Source organism: Entamoeba invadens (genome assembly GCF_000330505.1).
Source record: "Entamoeba invadens IP1 unplaced genomic scaffold scaff_1105074725543, whole genome shotgun sequence".
NCBI classification, from domain to species: Eukaryota; Evosea; order Mastigamoebida; family Endamoebidae; genus Entamoeba; species Entamoeba invadens.
In genome coordinates, this window is record NW_004191832.1 from 18,309 (window position 1) to 39,977 (window position 21,669).

At 28.7% G+C, this 21,669-nt stretch overlaps 4 protein-coding genes across 4 annotated transcripts; 3 read left to right on the top strand and 1 right to left on the bottom strand.

Annotated features, from left to right (window-relative positions):
• Positions 1 to 6,967: 6,967 nt before the first annotated feature.
• EIN_281100 (hypothetical protein) lies at positions 6,968 to 8,038 on the bottom strand (the record flags this gene model as incomplete). Its single annotated transcript, XM_004185047.1, has 1 exon — positions 6,968 to 8,038. One exon carries the CDS (start codon positions 8,036 to 8,038, stop codon positions 6,968 to 6,970), a length of 1,071 nt encoding a protein of 356 aa, XP_004185095.1.
• Positions 8,039 to 8,732: 694 nt separating this feature from the next.
• EIN_281110 (elongation factor 1-alpha, putative) lies at positions 8,733 to 10,118 on the top strand (the record flags this gene model as incomplete). The annotated part of the gene is made up of 1 exon (XM_004185048.1): positions 8,733 to 10,118. The coding sequence occupies one exon, from the start codon at positions 8,733 to 8,735 to the stop codon at positions 10,116 to 10,118; it is 1,386 nt and encodes a 461-aa protein (XP_004185096.1).
• A 958-nt stretch (positions 10,119 to 11,076) lies between these two features.
• EIN_281120 (hypothetical protein) lies at positions 11,077 to 14,567 on the top strand (the record flags this gene model as incomplete). Its single annotated transcript, XM_004185049.1, has 2 exons — positions 11,077 to 12,322; positions 12,553 to 14,567. The coding sequence occupies 2 exons, from the start codon at positions 11,077 to 11,079 to the stop codon at positions 14,565 to 14,567; spliced, it is 3,261 nt and encodes a 1,086-aa protein (XP_004185097.1).
• Positions 14,568 to 17,261: 2,694 nt separating this feature from the next.
• On the top strand, positions 17,262 to 17,912 carry EIN_281130 (hypothetical protein; the record flags this gene model as incomplete). Its single annotated transcript, XM_004185050.1, has 1 exon — positions 17,262 to 17,912. One exon carries the CDS (start codon positions 17,262 to 17,264, stop codon positions 17,910 to 17,912), a length of 651 nt encoding a protein of 216 aa, XP_004185098.1.
• Positions 17,913 to 21,669: the final 3,757 nt, after the last annotated feature.

Below are 21,669 nucleotides of genomic sequence, written 5' to 3' on the forward strand. Positions count from 1 at the left end.
CTTTGTGATAAGGTCTTTTGGTTTGGTTTATTGATTCTGACCGAGTTTTGGGTCTTCCCCTTTTTCTTTTAGTAGCTTGGGGAAGAATGAAAGGTGTTTTAGATTCAACCTGGCGCTGTTGTTCATTCCATTGGATAAGTGGTGGATTATCTATAAAATCGTTCTTTGCTATTGGGTCTCTAGCGTCGATGAATGTTAAAAACTGAGACATTTAAATCAATTATTAAGATTGAGATCAAAATAATGTAAATCCTTTTTTATTTTAATTTGATTATTGATTTATACACCTATTTTTGAAACAAGTTTATGATATTCTAAATTGTTTGTGTTTTTATGTGTAAAATCGGGAAAATGTCGGAAATAAATTATATTTTATTAAAAAATCGATCCTTTTTGTTAAAAATGTTATCCTTTTTCAAAAAAATGGCTGTCACATTTTCTTGAAATCCATCCTTTTAACAAAAATCCCATCCTTTTTATAATAAATTCCTATCCTTTTTCATGAAAATCATCATTTCTTTCGAAATTCGTCCTTTTTATCAAAAATCCTGTCCTTTTCAATAAAAATACCTGTCCTTTTTAAAACAAATCTCCATCACTTTTTATGATTTTCATCCTTTTTATTAAAAATCTTGTCCTTTTAAAATAAAATCTGTCATTTTTAAACTATTTTCCCATCATTTTGAAACGTATTTTCACTGTAATTGATAAGATATTTCCATAGTTATTTGACGTGTTGGTAATATGTTTTTGAGTTATATGTTATTATTAATATAAAATGCTAATTAATAAAAAAAACACCATTAGATGTAGGGATGTCGAAACAGTTTTCAAAACTGAGAAATTTTCAAATGTTTGTGAAATATTTCTTGTTTTCAAAATTGTGTTTTAACTTAGTTTATTTCTGAAACAAACAATTTTAGTATGTTTTAAAACACGAATAAAAAAGTTTGTGAAACAATTTCAGTTTTTGAAATTGTTATAAAATAAATAATACCTGTTTCGTTTTCAAACACCGTGTTTTGAAACTACTTGTTTTTAAAACAACGGTTTCTCAAACATTATTATTTAATTGTGTTGTAAAATGACATTTTCAAACAATGATAAAAACTAATGTTAATAATTTATTTATTTATTTTTATTATTGTTATATATATATTGAAATCAAAATCTTAACAAATCAATTTTAAAGTATTTATTTGTTTTCGAAAACAATTTCAACATACAAAATATTCGAAATGTAAATATATATAAACTCGATAATTAAACAATATTAATCATGGAAGAAATAATAGATGATAAAGCTCAAGCTATTGGACCATTTTGGTCAAACTGTTCATTGGTTGAAGTTGAAATACAAATGGTTGACAATAAACCAGTTGAAAATATCATCAAAAGATACAAATACGATGAAATATTTCAAAAATGCAACACAAAAAATAAAAATAAACACGTAAAAAGAAAGAAAAACAAGAACTTTTTGAGGGCCCATGGTATTCTTAAATATCAATGTCAAGTTGGTGATTGTCGCTGTTCTTTTGCTTGTACTAACAAACTAGTAACTACAAATATGCGAAATCATTTAATTCACAATCATCATATTAATATGGACACACAGACATCCGAAAGAAGTTTATATAATAGAGGATATCGTGATTGGAATATTACACATAAAAATTTGGACTCACTTTTAACCCATTTGTGTGTTTATCCAGGAATACCCATTTCTATTGTCGAAATGGAACCATTCAAATTAATAATGAAAATGGTTGATCAAGAATATGTTGTCCCCAGTCGACAAAGTGTTACAACAAGAATTGAAGAAATTTATGAAAAATACAAAGAAGAAATCAAAGACGAAATACATGAAATTAAAGATGGAATATGTGCTACAGTCGATGGTTGGACATCAAAAACTCAATTGAGTTTTTACAGTTTCACTATTCACTTTTATAAAAATGGAGAAATAACGTCTCGTGTTCTACAACTTACTGAATTTTTACATGTACATACAACAACAAATATTTCCATCTTTCTTCTCAATTGCATTGAAAATTGGTCATTGGAAAAGTTTGGAGATTTTGTTGTTATTAGTGATAATGCTAAAAATATTGTTAGTGCGGTGGAAGCTGCAGGACTAAAATCAATCGGTTGTTCATGCCACAAATTAAATCTTGCAATTAAAAAATCAACCACAGATACATTGTCAGTTAATAGTGTACTCAAAAAAGCCAAAAGGGTTGTGAAAAAGATCAAAAAAAGTTCAACTCTTTTTTCTTCATTAAAGAACATTTTTGAAGAAGAACACAAGGAGTATAAAAGATTGATTACTGATATAGAAATTAGATGGTTTACAAAGATTGGAATGATAGAAAGTGTAATTTCGAGTGGTGAAGAAATAAACCGGTTGTTTATAGAACGTTCAAAATCAATAAAAAACAAAAAAGAAAAAGAATTGTTTATTGCAAATCACACTTTTTCACAAAGTGATTTTGAAATTCTTGGTTTCGTTGGAAATGTAATGAATTCTATTAAAAATACCAGTGATTTTTTATCATCCGAAAAAATACCAACATTATTTTATTTGTATGTTGAAATTGAACAACTTAAAATGGATTTAATTGATTTAATGGAATCCAACAAAAACACAAATGAAATTATCGAAGAAACGAAACTTACTTTAACAATTGGAGATGAAGAATACACCCCAGATTACTGTTTGAATTATACCACAAAACAACTTAAAAATGTAAATTTCGATTACGAAGAACATTTTGAATTTGATTTGACTAAAACGAAAATTGAATTTTTAAATAATGTAATCAAATCATTAAATTTTTATTTCTATGAGGGGGAGTACAATTTAAGAAAAGATCCAAAAGTGATGTTAGCAAATTACCTTAATCCTGTAGTAAAATTGTCGGTATTTAACACTGAAGAGGTTGATGAAATAAGGATGTTAATCAAATCTTATATTGAAGAAAAATCAATTGTTCCCCAAACACAAGAATTGTCACAAAATGAAGCAACACCAAAATTGAGATATTCTGTAACTCTTCGAAATAAGACAAATACAAATATTGATGTATTGTCACAAATGATGAGATATGAAAATGAACCTCTTGAAAATGACAATTTCAACGATTTTGCGACATATTGGAAAAACAAAGAAATATACTTGCCTGCTCTTTCAAAACTTGGAGTAGATCATGCATCTATTTTATGTGCAAGCACACCTTCCGAAAGGTTGTTTTCTTTGGCTGGAAATTACACAACAACTAATAGGAATAAATTACTTCCTACTCATTTAGAAAAAATGTGTCTCATTTATACTTATACAAGAAAAAAGAATCTGAAAGAATTGGTTGGAATAGAAAATTGTAGCACAAGTATGATACTGGAATAATTAAATAATTAAAATAATTTATCATATTTTTTTGTTTTTAAAAAATAAAATTATTAAGTTTTATAATATAAAAAATTCTTTTTTTAAAATGTAAATATGGTTTAAATGAAAAGTGTGATACTTTTAAAAATAATGTAATTTGTTGTATATATAATTTGTATAATTATGTGCTGTTAAAATAACAAATCGTTATTTAACTTAAAACGCGTGATTATAAATCCATTATTTATATAAAATATTTATTTAAATACAACTTTTCAATGCAAATTTGCATTGTAAATTGGTATTAAATGTTATTTTATGTAAGTTTTTATTTAATTTATTAAAATTAATATATAATTATAAAAAATTGTTAATATTTTAATGTTTTTTTAAATTCACATCATTTAAATATAAATTGAAAAATAAAGACTACATAAAACGTAAACCAAATTAAAATAATACTTGATTTTGTTATTTTTTATCAATCAAAACAAACACAAAAACATAAGTATAATTTATATTAACAATAACAGTAATATTTATACATTATTAAATAATTTTTGATGATATTACAACATTTGAAAAAAAACATTAATAATAATAAATTGATATTATTAGAATTTATATTTTAGTAATCAAAAACATGTTTTATATATTAATTATTTAATTAATTAATTTAAATTAAGTCATGACAGTTTGGTAACAAATTCAAAACATTAACATAATTATAACAATAAGTTTTTAACCTAAACTTTATGGTTGCTGAAATATACAAAAGAATAGTGTATTTCAAGTTTTAATATTTTTATTATTTAAAAATTGGAAATGTTAATTTTATTTTGTTATTTTCAATTAAAACAAACCGAATAGTGTGATGCAAAAACAACTAATTTAACTTTTCAATGTAATGTTGATCATGCTTGGAATTAAACATAAATGTAAGAGATAAAAAAGATTGGGTTTAAATGATGGTATAAAATATTTAGTATTTTTTTCAAAAAAAATATTATTTTTTGATTGTAACGAGTATAATGTTGTTATTATTGTCGTGTTTGTATGAATGACTATTTGACATTTTTCTTAGCTAATGGATCGACTATGTGACGTATTTTATTGTATCTTTTAATAAATGATAAAAATGTCATATTTTATTCAAATAATCATTTGGATCAATTATTGGTTATACAATGCTCGTTTGTTAATTGTTTTAATTAAAAAAATGACTAATGACGTATTAAAAAGTAAATTTTGAATAAAAATTAAAAAAAATAATTTTGACATTATTAGTATAATTTGTTTAAACAATTACAATAATAAAAATAAAATATTTTGAAATTAAATTTTGTTTGAAAATGTCATTTTACAACACAATTAAAATATAAAGTTTGAGAAACATTTGTTTTGGAAACAAGTAGTTTTAAAACACGGTGTTTGAAAACCCAACAGGTATTATTTATTTTTAAAACAATTTCAAAAACTGAAATTGTTTCACAAACTTTTTTATTCATGTTTTAAAACATACTAAAATTGTTTGTTTCAGAAATAAACAAAAAATCGTTTAGGAAACCGTTTCGACATCCCTAAATTAGATGTAACCTTTAATATAAAAAAAATAATGATATTATTTTAATAACCAAAAAAATAAAAAAATGACTAAAAATAAAAAAAGATGTTGAATTGTGATGATTACGACGATAACAAAGTTCTTCTTATTTCGAGTGATATTGGTGATGATGATTATATAAATAAAGTGATGACTTCCAATCCATCCATAGATATCAATAAGAGAATCCGATGGGCATATGGAGGATATTATAATGATTTAAGTACCCCATTACATTATGCTACCCGGTCTGGACATTTCAATACAGTCAAATTACTATGTAAAAAATTTAACGCTGATCCAACAATAAAAGACGTTGAAGGGTGGAATTCGTTCTATTATTCTGTAAATGCAGGACATATACTTATTTCAAAATATTTGATTGACTTTGTTCGACACAAATATGGTGATTTGGTCACAGAGAAGATGGTGAATGATAGAGATAAAATATATCAAAGGTCTCCACTTGATATAGCAGTTCATAGAAATTTTGTTGATATAGCCATTTTGATTGATCCCCAAGTCAATTTGACAACAAAGAAAAACCACATTGAAAAAGAAAGAAAACAAGAAGGAAACGTATTTCTCAATCGATACAAAATATCAACAGAACAAATTGGTATAATTAATAGTTTTAATTCAATTAGTGAACCAAAGGTTAACGAATTAATTGAATTAAACAATGTTATTGATGAAGTAACAGAAAAGAATGTTATATTGGTGTTGTCAAAAAGATACATGGGAATTTGTCACGATCTAAAAAGAGATGGATTGGTTGCTATAAGGTCGTCTACATTATCAAAAAGTTCATTTTTAGTTGTGTATCAACCGAAGAAATAATTCAATAAGTTTTGTTCAGTTAATTATTATAATACAACATATAAAAATAACATCATTTGAAGAATACAATCGTTCATTTTTTAATAATATTATAACTTGAGTTGATTTTAATCAGTGTTCTTTTTATTATTAAATTCACTAATAATAGTTCAAAATATCGGGAATTAACTAAAAATCCAAAAAATTGAAAATGAAACTAGAACAAACAAACTCTTTTATATTTCAAACATATTTTCGATAAGATACAATTATTATTGCTTAAAAACAACAAGAAAACAGATCAGACTAACTCTATTCAATGTATTTTGGTTGAAATATACTGATTTGTTTATGAATACAATCAACAAAAAATTATGAATTTTAAAAATTTAATATCAATTTTTTTAAAATAGATTTCTGGTGATACGAAACAAATTTAAAAACCATTAATTGTTAATTATTTAAATTTAATATATCAAATTATTTTTAAAACTGCCAATCAATACAAAACAATAGATTTCATCCTCTGTGATTCAATGAACCAAACTGAAATAACAAAGAAAAATAGAAAGCTCAAACATAAGAAAAAGAGCCCTACAATTTTCTCGTTGTTTTCTCTCCCATACTCTCCCATTCCAAAATAAGTAGACTGAATGAGAGTTAAAGAATCTCTTAAGTCTGAAACCGCATCAGATGGTATAAAAATGTTTTGATGATATTGTGAAGGACATTCCATTCTAGGCAACGTGTTCATTTGTTCCATATTTTGTTATATTAAGTTATGGGTAAATTTCTAAAAATAAATTACTATTTAAGATCATAATTATTGATTGTTGTTTATTATTGAAATGAATTAAAAATATAAACATTTAATCAACAATAATAAACACAAAAAATGTTGTGTTGTCAAATTAAAGTGATCGTTTGTTCTTCTTTTTATATAAAAAGTGAAGGAACTTAATTATTTATTGATTCATGGTTAGACAAAAACTTAATCAATTCTATTGTTATAAGTAAATATTTATTAAAAATGATACAATTAGTGTTAATGACAAACCAAAAGAACTTTCAAACCATTTTAAAAACAGTTAATAAAAAAAAGTTTGACGTTTTGAACTCAAAAAGATTAAAATTAAAAAAACTTTAAATTAAATAAATTATTGATACACTACTTGGGTGAAGCTTTCAAACCCATTACTTCCAATTTTTGTCACGCTTTTTGGTAGTTTTACGACTCTTAAATGACAACACCCATTGAAGCAAGTCTCTCCAATTTCACTGACTCCGCATGGAATTTTGATGTCACTAATACTCGAACAATACTCAAAACAGCTCTTTCCAATTGTTTTTAAATTGTCATTCAACTTGATGTCTGTTAACGACGTGCAATTTCCAAAACACGACTCGCCTATGTAATCGACGTTCTTGGGAACAACGAAGTTCTTCAGTGTCAGACATTCCATGAAAGTTCCTTCTCCAATTTTCCTCGTGTTGTCTGGAAGACTTATTTCAAGTAAAGAGGAACATCCATTGAAACTTCCACTCCCAATAAAAGTGGTGGAATTTGGAATTTCGATCTTTTCAAGTGAATCACAAAAGGAGAAACAGTTGTCTCCAATGTATAATAAAGTGCTTGGCATGTTGATTGAATGTAACGAGAAACAATAGCAGAAGCACCCTTCCCCAAGAAATTTGACGGACTCCGAGATGACCACCGAACTCAGTGCGTAACAATTATAGAAACAGAATTTGTTGAGGGAATAGACGTTGTTGGGAATGGTGATCGAAGGAAGATTTAATTCTTTCATATAACAGTAATCGCCAACGAAATTGATATCAGAAGGAATTTGTGTGCCATAACTCTGTCGGTTGTCTTGAGTGTAACACACACTTTTGAAATTGATGTTTCTCTTGGTATTGAGCATGAAAGTTTCATAGTCAACTGTAAAAAGCACTTCAATTTGATAAAACGTCTTAATTGGGTTAAAGACGTCGTTCTTTGATAGAATTAAATGACCAAAATTATCATTGGTGGAATCATAGAGATAAAACGTTTCTAAGTGTGTGAAGTAATCAATTGTCTTTGAAGTGAGGGGTATTGGATTGTAATGAAACTTGGCTATAGTGTCTTTAAACTTCTTACTAACAAATACTAAGTTGATGAAATCGTTGATCGAATCAAAGTACTTCGATACGATCATTATTGTGTAACTGTCAAGTGTATACATTAGCATTTTAATAAGTTTTGTTTTCAAAATATGTCACTTAAGTAAAGTGATAAAAGTGTGGAGATCTTCTCCAAATGTTGCTAGAAGTTATAGTTATTTTGTATTAATTAAAAAACTAATATGATATAAATACTATATTTATATCATTATTACTATAATAAATAAGTATTTTATTTATTGTATTATTATAATATATAGTTCTTTTTTGTTAATATTTTAAATTAACACTTTTTTTAACTTTCAACAAAATGAAAAGTGGTTCAAAAATCGGGAAATTTCAATCTTATTAAATCTATTTCCCAAAATATAGATATTTATTTTTTTTTGAATTAAAAAAACGCATCAATAAAAAAGTTTAAATATCAAAAAATGTGAACAGATCTGGTACTAAGGTTTCGACAAATTATTTAAATACTATTTATATTATAATTATAATATATAAAATAATTATTTATTATAATAAATGATCGTAAAAGTCCAGTTTTAATTAAAATTTTTATAATGGTATAAAAATTATTAATAAATAGTAGAAACCAAAGTTCCAATCGAACATCTTGTTCCATATCAGGTAATATTTTTAAAGACATATCGATATAAAACATTCAACTTAAATTTTATTTTAAATTTTAAAACTAGTTTGAAACTTCAAACTTTTTGAGTCTTGACAAATAATATTTAAATGATAAAAATCGAAATGAATACAAATCGAATGAGTAATTACAAGCCACATATTAACATCAGTGTTGCTGGTCCATATCACAGTGGGAAGAGTACTCTTTTTGGTCATTTTATCTACCAACTTGGTGGTGTTGACAAGCGTACCATAGAACGTTTTAAAAGCATTTCAGAGTCTATGGGGTTATCTAAATGTGAATATGCTTTTATTCCCGAGTCTCAGCAGACTGAAAGAAGTCAACAGAGATCTATAGTACCAAGTACTTGGGTTATCAACACCAACAAATTTCGTGTCTCATACACTGACACTCCCGGACAAAACCGTCTTATTAAAAATTGTATTCGTGGTATTCAGAAGGGTGACTATGGTCTTCTTGTGCTTTCAGCGTTACAGAATTTAGACGAACAAAAAGACGCAATACGAGAAAAGTTGATTCTTTTCAAGACCTTTCTTGTTGATGTCTTTGCTGTTGTTATAACAAAGATGAGTGAAGTGGATTACTCAGAAAGTCGCTTCGACGAAGTTCAAGCGTTTGTTACTGACGTTTTGAGTCTTCTTAATTTTGATGTTCACAAAATCAAATTTATTCCAGTCGACGGATTTGAAGGAGAAAACTTGTCGACTTTATCATTGAAAATGCCTTGGGCAGTAAAGAAGAGTAAACCCCTTCTTGAAGAGATCGACGCATTACAAGTCCCCGAGAGAAGTTTAAATGACAAGAAGCCACTTCGGGTGACTGTTGAAGACTCTTATAGAATCAGTGGAATTGGGTGCGTCTGTGTTGGAATGGTCGAGAGTGGTATTTTACAAGAACAGAGTAAATTAATAGTGTCACCAAGTGGCGTGTCGGCACAATGTAGAAGTATTGAGATGCACCATGAGAGCTTATTTGAAGGAAAAGGAAGAGATTTTGTTGGTGTTAATCTGCTGTATGCAACTCATTTGGACTTTCATGTTGGAGACATCATTTCAGATATTAATAGTCCGGCAGTCCGGTGCGAAAGATTTGAAGCTCAAATTCAAGTCGTTGATCAGAGAAGTATCAAAGTAGGGTACATGCCACTTTTCAATGGAGCTTTAGTCCAAATGCAGTGTAAAATAGTCGAAATGAAGGCTGTGGAAAAGAAAGATACAAAAGAGGTTGAAAGTGGGAGTGTTACAGAAGTACACTGTGGCGAATCAGCAGTGGTTTCTATAATACCATTAAGGCCTTTATGTATCGAGACTTTTGAAAAATTTCCAAAATTAGGAACTTTTTTATTACGAGATAATGGGAAAGTAGTTGCGACGGGAAGAGTCAAAGAAATTATTAATTGGTCAACAACATCAAATAACACCATCAAAAAATTAATTGGGAAAAACACTCAAATTCAAGCAATAACAATTGATAAGTCAATATATTAATTAATTTTTAGATTAATAGAAACTAAAAAATAATATAACTATACATTGTATTAGTGTCTTATTTGTATGACAAATAAGTGACAATTCAACAAATTTCTTATCAAATATTTTATTTCCATTGTCTAATAATAGAAATCCTAAAATCTGATAATAATAAGATTGAATTTTAAAATTAATATAATAATACTTTTATTAATTGAATTATGGGACTTTATTTTTTTAAAAGTATAAGTTAATGTAATATAATAATCATACTAATATTATAATTATTTAAAATATATTATATTATTAATTTAATATAATTAATTATAATTTATATTTTATAGTTATTAAAGAAGTAAAAAAAAATAATTTATAAAAAAAATAATAATTTTTTGTAACACATGATTTTAATAATCCATTTCATTTTAGTTAAAGTTTAATATTATTTAATAAAAAATAGTATTGATTTTTTTGTGTATATTTAAAACTGCCCAAAACTGTTTTTTTAATTAAATTATATAATAGTTATAATAATCATGATAGTTGTTTATTATTTTTATAATTGTTTTTACAAATAACAAATAAAATATATTTATAATCAACATTTTGGTACACATTTGGGAAACAAGTCATAAACTAATATTTTATTAAAATTTATTAATAAATAATAATTTACCACAAACCTTCAAAAAGAACTTTCCAAAAAAAGAACGAAAAATAGACAAAAAATAATAGTTAAAACAATTAAATGATACTATATAATCGACCTTCTGCACACGTCTAAATTCTCGGAGTGTTTTTGAATCTTTCCTAACTTATCTGTACATGAACAAAGAAAAGGAAAAATAGCAAATAACTATAAATAAATAATAAAACAACTATATTACATACAAAACAATATTTAAGCAAAACACACGTTTTTGTTTCTTAATTTTGACCAATCCAAAAATAAAAAGAGAAGAAAACTTGAATTAGTATGCTTTTCTTACTATACCTATTAACTATCTGTCTAAGTGCTGCAGACGAAACTGGTTGCACAAACAGAATATCAGAAAATCACTGTGTTGAGTGTGACCCTTCTCACCACTTGGAACTTCAACCAAATGATGCGACTGGAATTCCTTCCCTTGTCTGTGTTGCAAATCAAGATGTCGCAAATTGTGCTGAAATGGAGAATGGCGCTTGCATTAGATGTAATATAAAATACTATCTTCACAACAATGAATGTATTGGTTGTGTGGCTGGCTGTAATTACTGCAACGACCAAGTCTGTTACCAATGCGGAACTGATGAGACCAATGGCACTCAATTGTACCTCTCCACTGACGAAACAAGATGTATCGACTGCACTCAGCAAGCCAACGACGAAGAATGTGGGAGATGTGATGCTGGAAAGTACTTTAACATTGAAACAAAGAACTGTCAACCATGTAAAGACGATTGCGCCCTTTGCACTGAAAGTTACAACTGTTACCAATGCAAAAACAACAAACTTCTGAACAAGAAAGATAACCCAACAGCTTCTGATCCAGACACGTGTGACGATATTGTCAACTGTGATCCAACAACCGGACTCAAATCCGATCACTGCGAGTTGTGCCTTCCCGGTTTCCGACTTGAAAAGGGCAACTGTGCTCCTTGTGATGAAGGGTGTGATGTATGTTATTTGGATGATACTGGCAACAACTTCTGTAGTATCTGTTCAGAAGATAAAACGATGGACGATGGGAAATGTAAAGATAACAGTGAATTAAACTGCAAAGAAGGAAGTAAAACGTATGGATGTCTTGAATGTGTCGAGGGCTATTACTTTGATTCATCATATAAATGCAAGCAATGCTCCTCAACGTGTGGCACATGTGTTTCAGAACCAACACATTGTTTGTCTTGTGCTCCGACATACTTCTTTAAGACAAATACCTCCGAGTGTATTAAAATGGACGATAATTGTAATCTTGCTGATCAGGCCGGGTGTAAAGAGTGCAAGAACAACTTGACCTCGACTGAGAACGACACAGCTCTTGGGTATTATGTACCTCCCGGAGAACAAAATTGTAAACAGTGTGAAGGCAATTGTAAGTTGTGTGAAGGCGAACCAACGCATTGCAGCGCTTGTATTACTGACTTTGTTTTGGAAAATACAACAATTTATGATGAAAACAAAACGGCTATTGGAAGTTATTACGCCTGTGTTCCTAAAGGGAAAGATTGTTTCAAAACGGGTTTGTTCTTTACATATTAGACGTCCTTATGAACACAATTTATATAGCTTTATTTTAATAATATATTTACTATTCCAAAACTACAATTTTTATTTAACTATAATTTATAATATAATAATTATAGAATTATGAAAATACTATAATTATACCATTTAATTACTATACATTTAATTATACTATAATTTATACAAAAATTATTATATTAATATAGAATTGTTATTGACACGAAGAAATGGGGTACTGTACCGAATGTCGACCCGGGTTCTTCATTCAAGGAGGAGACTCGCAGGAATGCATTTCGTGTAATATCACGTGTGGGACATGTAAAACGAGTGACGCGTGTTTGTCTTGTGATGGCGATTATTTCATGTCGAAGGCGGATCAAGCCGATGGCAAAGACCACTTGTGCACGTCACGATGGGAAATCAATATGACGTGTACCGCTGGTCCGAATGGGTGTGAGACGTGTAATGATGGGTATTATATCAATCGAGAAGACCCGACGCAGACGAACTGTACTGAGTGTCCAGTCGAGTGTGAATTGTGTGAGTTTAAGAGCACTGATGAGAACGACCCAACGGTTGGGTATCCTGTTTGCACGTTATGTCTGGACAATAGGACATATGTGAAGGATGGGAAGTGTGCGCCGTGTACCGAGCTTAAGAATTGTGAGATCTGCAAAGGTACTAAGTGTGATGTATGTGCCGAAGGGTATAATTTAGACGCGGGCGAGACGTCGTGTTCGAAGACGAATTGGGCGTTGATCATTCCATTAATAATTGTTGGTGTTATTATTATTATCATCATCTTTGTAATTATTATTGGAATCATCTGGTGGAGAAGAGTGAAGAGTGTGAAGGCGGAGACAGCTGCTATTAAACCGTTCCACGTTGGGAGTGATTTGGAGTTGTTATTGCTTGGGGCGGATAACGAGAAGTTCCCGTTGAAGACGGACAAGTGGGAGTTGACCTTTGGGCTTTCGAAGACGAAGGCTATAGTAGATACTGAGTACACTGAAACGGTGAATCTTGCGAATATGTCGAAAAGTCAATACTACTTTGAGTTCCACTTTACACCGAGCCATAAGTATGACTTGAATATTGAACCGATGAGTGCGACACTGAAGGCTGGGACAGCTATTCCAGTCACTTTTAAGATCAAGATGCTGTGTACGACGTCTGTGAGTGATAATATTGGTATCTCAGCGATGGATATTGATGATAATAATAAGGAAACGGCGAAGTTCACGATTGTGATAGAGTCTGATTTGTCACTGAAATTGGACCACACTGAGTTGAAGCCGATTATGCCACCAATTGGTGAAGGAGCGTTTGGGATGGTGTTTAGAGGGACATACCGAGTGAGAGATGTTGCGATTAAGAAGATGAAGGCGAGGAATTTGACACAAGAACAAGAGAAGGAGTTTAATCATGAAGTTTCGATGATGACGCAGTTGCGACAGAACTGCGTTGTTGAGTTGATTGGAGCAGTTTATACAGAAGGAGAGATTGCGATTGTGACTGAATACGCTGAGTATGGATCATTGAGTAAGATGTGGGGAAAGAACCCAGTGAGTTATCAATTGAAGGTGAAAATGTTAGACGACATGGCAGTTGGACTTGCGTATTTGCATCAAAATGAAGTTCTGCATAGAGATGTTAAAGGAGAGAATTTATTGGTGTTTTCGTTGAACCCACACTCACCAGTCTGCGCGAAATTAACGGACTTTGGGACGTGCAGAAACATCTCGGAGAGAAGCTTGCAGTCGAAAGCGTTGTCACAAGGGATTGGAACACCAACTTATATGGCGCCAGAGTGCTTACAGAACACGTCGGACTATAGCTACCCGGTAGATGTCTATGCGTTTGGTATTGTGTTGTACGAGACGTATATTGAAAAGAACGCATTTGAAAATGATGAAAGATTTAATCAACCATGGATGATCCCTCAGTTCGTTATTGAAGGGAAGAGACTCGATAAACCAGCAGGCGTCCCAGAGAACTATTGGGACTTGACTACGAAATGCTGGAAACAAAATCCGGAGGAAAGACCAACATTCTCTGATGTCTTGAAGATCATCGAATCGTGGGGAGAAGATATTAGATACGCTCTCAGTACAGAAGCAGAAAAGAAGGATATGCCACCACCAGCTCAAAACGCTCCTGTTGATCCACAACAAGAAGTACAACAGCCCGCTGCTGTTGAAAATGAAGACGAGAAGAGTAAATCGTCTGATTCAGAGTAAATTCAATTTACTTATTTGGTGAAAGGTTTTTGGTATTATTATAAATGTTTTATTATAGAATAATAAGATACAACTTATATATATTTATTATAATTTTTTTGCCTAATTATGGTTATTATTGTTTTGTGGCGGTAAACAAGTGTAAATACTTAGACTTTAAACAGTGCCACCAAAAAATTTTTTATTGGAAGTGAATTTTGAAAATTTTGTTCCAACCCATCAAAATTTTAAATGTGGTGGTGGAAATAAATTAATTCAAAAAACAAATAACATTTTAAGGTTTATAGAAATGTTATTTGATAAACCTTCAACGATAAATATACAACGTCAGTTACAAAAATAAAGAAGGCAAAAATAGCAACATAAAAATGACCAATAAAAAATGTAAAAAAGTTCAAAAACATTAAAGATTACTTTTTTCATATTCTTTTATTCTTTTAGACTTCTTTGCAATGTTTAGCAAACAAAAATATTATAACGAGTCAATTAATTATGCACAACTTCTTGTTCTTATCACATTTGTATTTTTTGGTTCATTTCATAAAGTTTTGATATAGTTGTTTAAAGAATGTGAAACCGCTCCGTTTCTTTCATGGGTATAACAGTCATACCTCATGGACTCTATTCAAATACCCATTCCTCCGTGTTAACAAGAAAAGAGATCTCTTGTCGCTACCGTCATACCCCATACCAAAGTTCATCACCTGTTACCACTTTCTCAGTCTTTTTTTGACTTTTTGACTATTTATAAAGAACTTTTAGTCTTTTTCCTTTTCATGCGTAAACGCTTTTTAAGCTCAGTTCTACTAAATCTACATCCGTCTTTTAGGATCGATTCGCCCTATTCCAATTAATGTTGTCTAGGAACCTTTCTCCTCTTCAGTCCTTAGATATTTTTTTCCTCTTCTAAGTATTTGCTACTTCCACCAAGATCTGTACTCAAGTCTGTTTCAATAGAAATTACTTCTCTATTTTTATCACTCACGTATTCTTGACACAATGCATTTCCTTACTCCTCGTGTGATCTATGTTGTAAATATTTTGTAGATGGAGTTTTCAAAATGTGTAAACTTTTGAGAGAAATTCATTTTTGTTTTCTTTTTTATTATTTAGAATTTGTTTGACAGTGAATTGTTTATTTTTAATTTATAATAACTAAGTCTTATGTATATTATTACAAATAATTTAAAATGAATTATAATCTTTATAAAGTTTAATATTTTTTTATTAAAAAGAACAAAGAGCTTTTTTTTCAAATTAAACAACTAGTTTATTTTAATTATAATTTTTTATGAAAAATTGGCATAAGGTGTAATGACCACACTAAATTTATTGTTTTGTTTTATAAATTTATATAAAAATGGCAATATTTTCATTATTATTAAAAACCGCCTTCATCAGTCTAAAATTGTATAAATTTGCGGGCACTTGTCATGTTTTAAGAAAATTCGTTATTCTTGGAATTTACAAATTGAAAAAAACTATTAATATAATAATTTTTTTTTCTATAGCAAATTGAAACAAAAACATTTATTTTTATGGAATAATTTCAATTTTTGTATTTTTTATTAAATAATAATATAACTATTATTTACTAATGTACAGAGGTTTATTATCAGCATATTGTTTACTATATATTATAGTTTTATTTGATTAAATTATTAGATTATAAAATAACGTATATATCCCAGTTTTTAAAGCATTATATTTATTGTTTATTAATATTTTTAATTATTAACATTAATAATAATTATTACTAGTTTTAGTTTAAAAAAATAAAATAATTACTACTAATTATAATTATTTATATAATATATTTACTACTCGCAGGTTTATGATTTATAATATTTTACTAATGATTGCATTTAATTAATAAATAATTACGGCACTTATATTAAAAATGGTAATTATCAAAATAATTTTGAATTTTTTGGGTTAAAAAATCTTCCCATTGTTTAAATGAAATTCACTTCCAATAAAAACATACCTTTTGGTGGCATTGCTTTAAATTATTAACACTTTTAATAACATTGAACAAAATTCAAGTGGTCTAAAAATCTGGGAAATCTCGAGTTTATTAAATAAATTTCCGTTTTTTTAGAGTTTATTTTATGTGCATAAACTATACACAAGCCAAAAAAAAGAAAATCATCAAAATTTGAATTACAGTTAACGGAAAAAGTGGGATGCTGAGAAAAAGGGGGATGCTAATCTAAATATTAATTAATTTAATATTATTAATAATAAATAATTAATATAAATTTATTTTGGTTTTTTCATTTTATTAATTTTTTGATTAATAATTTATATTAAAATTAATAGTTATTTTATTATTATTTAATTGAAATTGACCAATAGTTACGAGCATCCTCCTTTTTCGAGCATCCCCATATTTCCTCCTACTGTAATATCTCTGTAAAAATAGGCCAAAAAAAAATAAGGGCGTTATTTTAAGTGTTAAGAGAAATTTATTAATTTTTTTATTAATTTTTTTTTCAACATTTTTAATGGTTAAGTTATTTTTAAAAAAATTAATTCTGTTTTAAATTTTATTTTAACATTTAAAAAACATTTCCAAATTAAAAAAAATTGTAAAGAAAAACAGGAAAAACTGGTCAATGTTTTAAATAATATCAAAACGGTAAAGTTTCAATATAAAATCAAATTTAAATATTCATCACTCGATAAATATTTATGGGGGAAACACCATCCGTTGGTAGACCTGTTAGCACTAAGCCAATTAAAAGTATGACACTTCAAGAAAGGATTGCAACCCAACAAATGAAGATTATTTTCCAGGGGTTAGCAGGACTTCAAGCACTTAAGACAATTCCAAACAAACAAGCACTTCGAGAAACAACTACAGAGTCTGTTTATACTACTGATATCATTGTTAATGGTATTAAAGAAGACATCGTTGTGGCGGGGAGTAAGGTAGATTTACCACCACATCAAGACTATTATCCATCAAACCAAGGGAGGAAGTCTGATTATAACATCTATGTGATACTTATTGATTGCACCACAAATAAATTCCAAGAAGGTGACATCTTTCATCTCGTACAATATTATTACAGTTTTATTCCCGCGACTGAAGACCCGGACGATACGCACTTTGGGGAATGGGAAAGGTACCATTTTTTGGTGCAAAATTTGGTCGCACTTGTCTTTTATAACACTGACAAAAAAAATAATCGGTACTTCCCAGAAATTGTGAACAATTTTAATGAGTCGTGTCTCACATTTGCTATTGGAGATATTGACAAAGAAAGCATTTGTGATGTCATACAGAAGACAATTGCCGCGAAAAGAAGTGGGTTTGCAGGAAGAAGTTTTGGAGGATAAGAAGACACGTTATTTAAAGACTTTTTATGAAATTTTTTTAAAAACTTTTCTTTTTATTTATTTTATCAATAAAAATATAAAAAAATTGTTAGTATTTGGTTTTATTGTTTTAATATAAATAAGAAAAAGCAAAAGGTGAGTTTTCACATAAAGCTTGCTTAACACCTTAAATTACATTGAACAAAATTCAAGAGGTCTAAAAATTGGGAAATCTATAGTTTATTACATAAAAAACAGTTTCTGAAGTTTATATTATATGCATAAACAATACACAAACAAAAAAATCATCTAAAATTGAATTAATATCCCAGTAATAACAGATCAATTAAAAAAAGGGTGTTATTTTTAGTGTTAAGAAACTTTATTTATTTAATTGGCGTAAACATGTTTATAATGAAAAAATTGTATAAACTTTACAACATAAAAAATCATAAAAAAGTTATTCATAATTTTGACAATTTCGTACAAACACATTGACATTTTCAGTACCACCAAAAATTGTTACAAAAAGAGGGCAAAATTGAACATGTACTCTTTTTACACTTTTGCTAAGGTAAAGATCAACAAGATTTTTGCAATTTCCAATCACAATTTGCTCTACACTTTCTTCACAAATAACAGTTGTGCACTTTTCCCTAAAAACATGTGATTTTTTGTTGCCCACTCTTTTGATAAAGCCAATAAAATTCTTATCAGCATTTTTAACTTTAAGACCGACATCTCCGCCACGTATTTCTTTCACTGAAATATTTTGTAAGTCGACTTTTTTAACACAATTTGCAATTTCAAAATAATTGTAAACTTTCGAATACAAAAATGTATTTTTGAATGCAATTTCTTTCACTTCTATTTGTGAAAAATTGGCATCATTCGCCCAATATTTAAAAGATTCCAACAAAATAGTAGCTTTATTTATGCATTTAATTTTGTCATAAAAGAACCCACTATTTATTTGATAATTTATTTCAGTTTCAATTCGGCCACATCGGCCAATTAAAATTGGGAATTTATCACTTTCGTTTTTTGTTACAACAAATTTGTCCGTCAAAATGTTTAAATTAACTTTTGATTTGTTTGTTACAAAATTATGATAGACTTCTTTGTGTTTTTTTAAATTATTCAAATTTTGTGTCACTGATTTTCCAATATCGTAAATAGTAATTTTATCACCTTTATTACAATAAAATGATAATGACTTTGCACTCCCTATTTCTACACGTTCAAGTTGTCCGTCAATGTGCACCGAATATTTTGGAATTGTTCCAATAACGCAATTTCCACCATAATGCAAAACTTGTGGCTTCCCTTTGTCAAAAACAACACTTGTGGTGTTAAGAAAGAGATGTTTATATCCCAACATTTCTGTGTTGACAAATTGAGAAAACTCTGTGTCACAAATTGTCAATTTTTCTTGAGTAGAAGATAAAATCACAGAATTACGAATGGAAAGTAAACGCGAACAAAATTCGAAATGTTTCATAAATACAAAATCCGGTATTTTGATATTCTTATACAAATTGGTTTTGTTAATTTCAACAGAATTTGAATTTTCCATCTGCACATATCTCAAAATATTGTTATTGAATTTGATGTTGTTACAATTCGTTTCGATAAAGAAAATTTCACAATTGTTCAATTCGACAAAGTCACAACATAAATAGGAATCCAACCGCCCAATATAACACTTTTCTTTTTCTTCTTCTTTGTGAATCACTTTTTGTTGATCACTTTCTTTCATTTCTGAAACTTTTTGTATGACAATTTTTGTTGATTCCGTCATTTTAAAGTACATACACATTTTGTGGAAGTTAAAAATAGCCGAATGACATTGTGTGACGACAAATTGTCCAACACAAACAAATTCAGTTGTAAAATTTTCGCACTGAGTAAACTCGAAATTTTGAATGTATTTCCCGACTATTTTAACATTTTTAATACCAACCATATACAACGTTTTAATTTCATGTGAAACAACACAAATTTTCTTCACAAAATTATCAACTAAAACGAGTGGTGAATTTAGTGTGAGTGATAAGTACAACCACTTAGATGGACTTTCTGTTTTATTTTTATTTTCATCCACCGTAAAATAAGGAATTGTATATTCACTATATTGACGATATTGTTTAACAGGAAATGTATAACACAAATCTTTTTGAAATACAAAAACCTCCCCAGAAAAACGCGAATTTTCTAAATACAATTCATCGTTTATAACGGACGTTTTAGTATTATAATTAAAAACATTAATTCCGCTATTTTCAAGGCGATCACAGACAGTGTCCACATTCACTCTATTTACGATGGTGTGTACGCACTTTTCAATAAACACATTTATTATTAATTCACTGAGTTTTAATTCTTTTCTGATTTTTTTCAAGTTGAGGATTTCTGTTAAAAACTCTGGAAATGCGCAGCGCCAGAATGAAATCATTTTGAGACTCTTTAACACAGCGAACTGCTTGACAACTTTGATATCGCTATTGAACGCAGAGACATTGAGGAAAATTAAATTCTCAAATTTGGAAATGACACTTTTGTACCACTGAGGGGGGTGTAGAGAGAGGTGTGTCACCTTCTGAAGAGCTTTTTCGTTGATAGGCGAGTGTTGTTTAATAGGATAAGTGTTGTGTGGTGTTTTTACTAATCGCACAAATTTAATTTTCGAAAGAATTCGCGAAGTGATAGCCAACGAGTTTTCTAACATGAAATTAGGGCATTGGAGGGTTTCAATGATCGGAAACGTCGATTCGATGAATTTGAATATTTGCGTGAAAATTGGGAGTCGATGACTTGGAGATAAAGAAATTGTTTCTTTGGAAACGTCTATGTAAGGATTGATGTGAAGATGAGACAGACACCCGTGACACTTTTTGTTGATTTGAATGAAAGAAATTAACGAAGGTAGTTCGTTGATATATAGAACAACATTCATCAAAAAGATTTCTTCGAGATGGCACATCGTCATGTTGAATTAATGTGTTTTAAGAGTTATTTTATTATTAATACAATGTTTTACTATTAATTAATTATAATTGTTATTTATTATTATTATTCTTTTTAAATAACAGAAATAATAAAAATCATTTGTCTGTTTAACTTTTCTTTTTTCAATTTAAAACAAAGGTAATAATATCGGACTACTCATTACATTGATAGCGTGGTGCAAAATCCTATTCGATATAATAAACATTATCAAAAATGTCATATTTGATAGAGAAGACATGTCAAATTATCATTTGGGTCAAATTGAAAACGACAACAAGTGATTTGGAAAAAGGTCAATGCTTTAGATAACTTTGCTAAAGTTATCAAATATAACAAGAGTAAAACATAATTGATTTCTTCCCTTTTTAATTTTTTATGTATTTAGAAATAACACAAAATGTGTTTTAATTTATAGTTATAATTGTTATATTTTACTATAATTTGAACCAACTGGACTATTTTCCTGGCGTTTCCAAAATAATTATTGCCGAAAATGTGGTATTATAACGTACTAATTTATAAAAGAAAATGAACATTTTGGTTATGAAATGGTGGCGTGGGTAATTAGGATTAGGATTATGGAAACCTCTGCTATTTTCTATCTATTATTAAAATTGTAATTGTAATTTTAATAAAAATAATTATAATTTAGTTATAATAACTAATAGTTAAATAATTAAAATTAAAAGAGTATTTTAGTTCCAAAACCTCACAAATAAACTACTAAAAACGTCTATAATAATTATAAAAAAACTAAATAATTATAAAA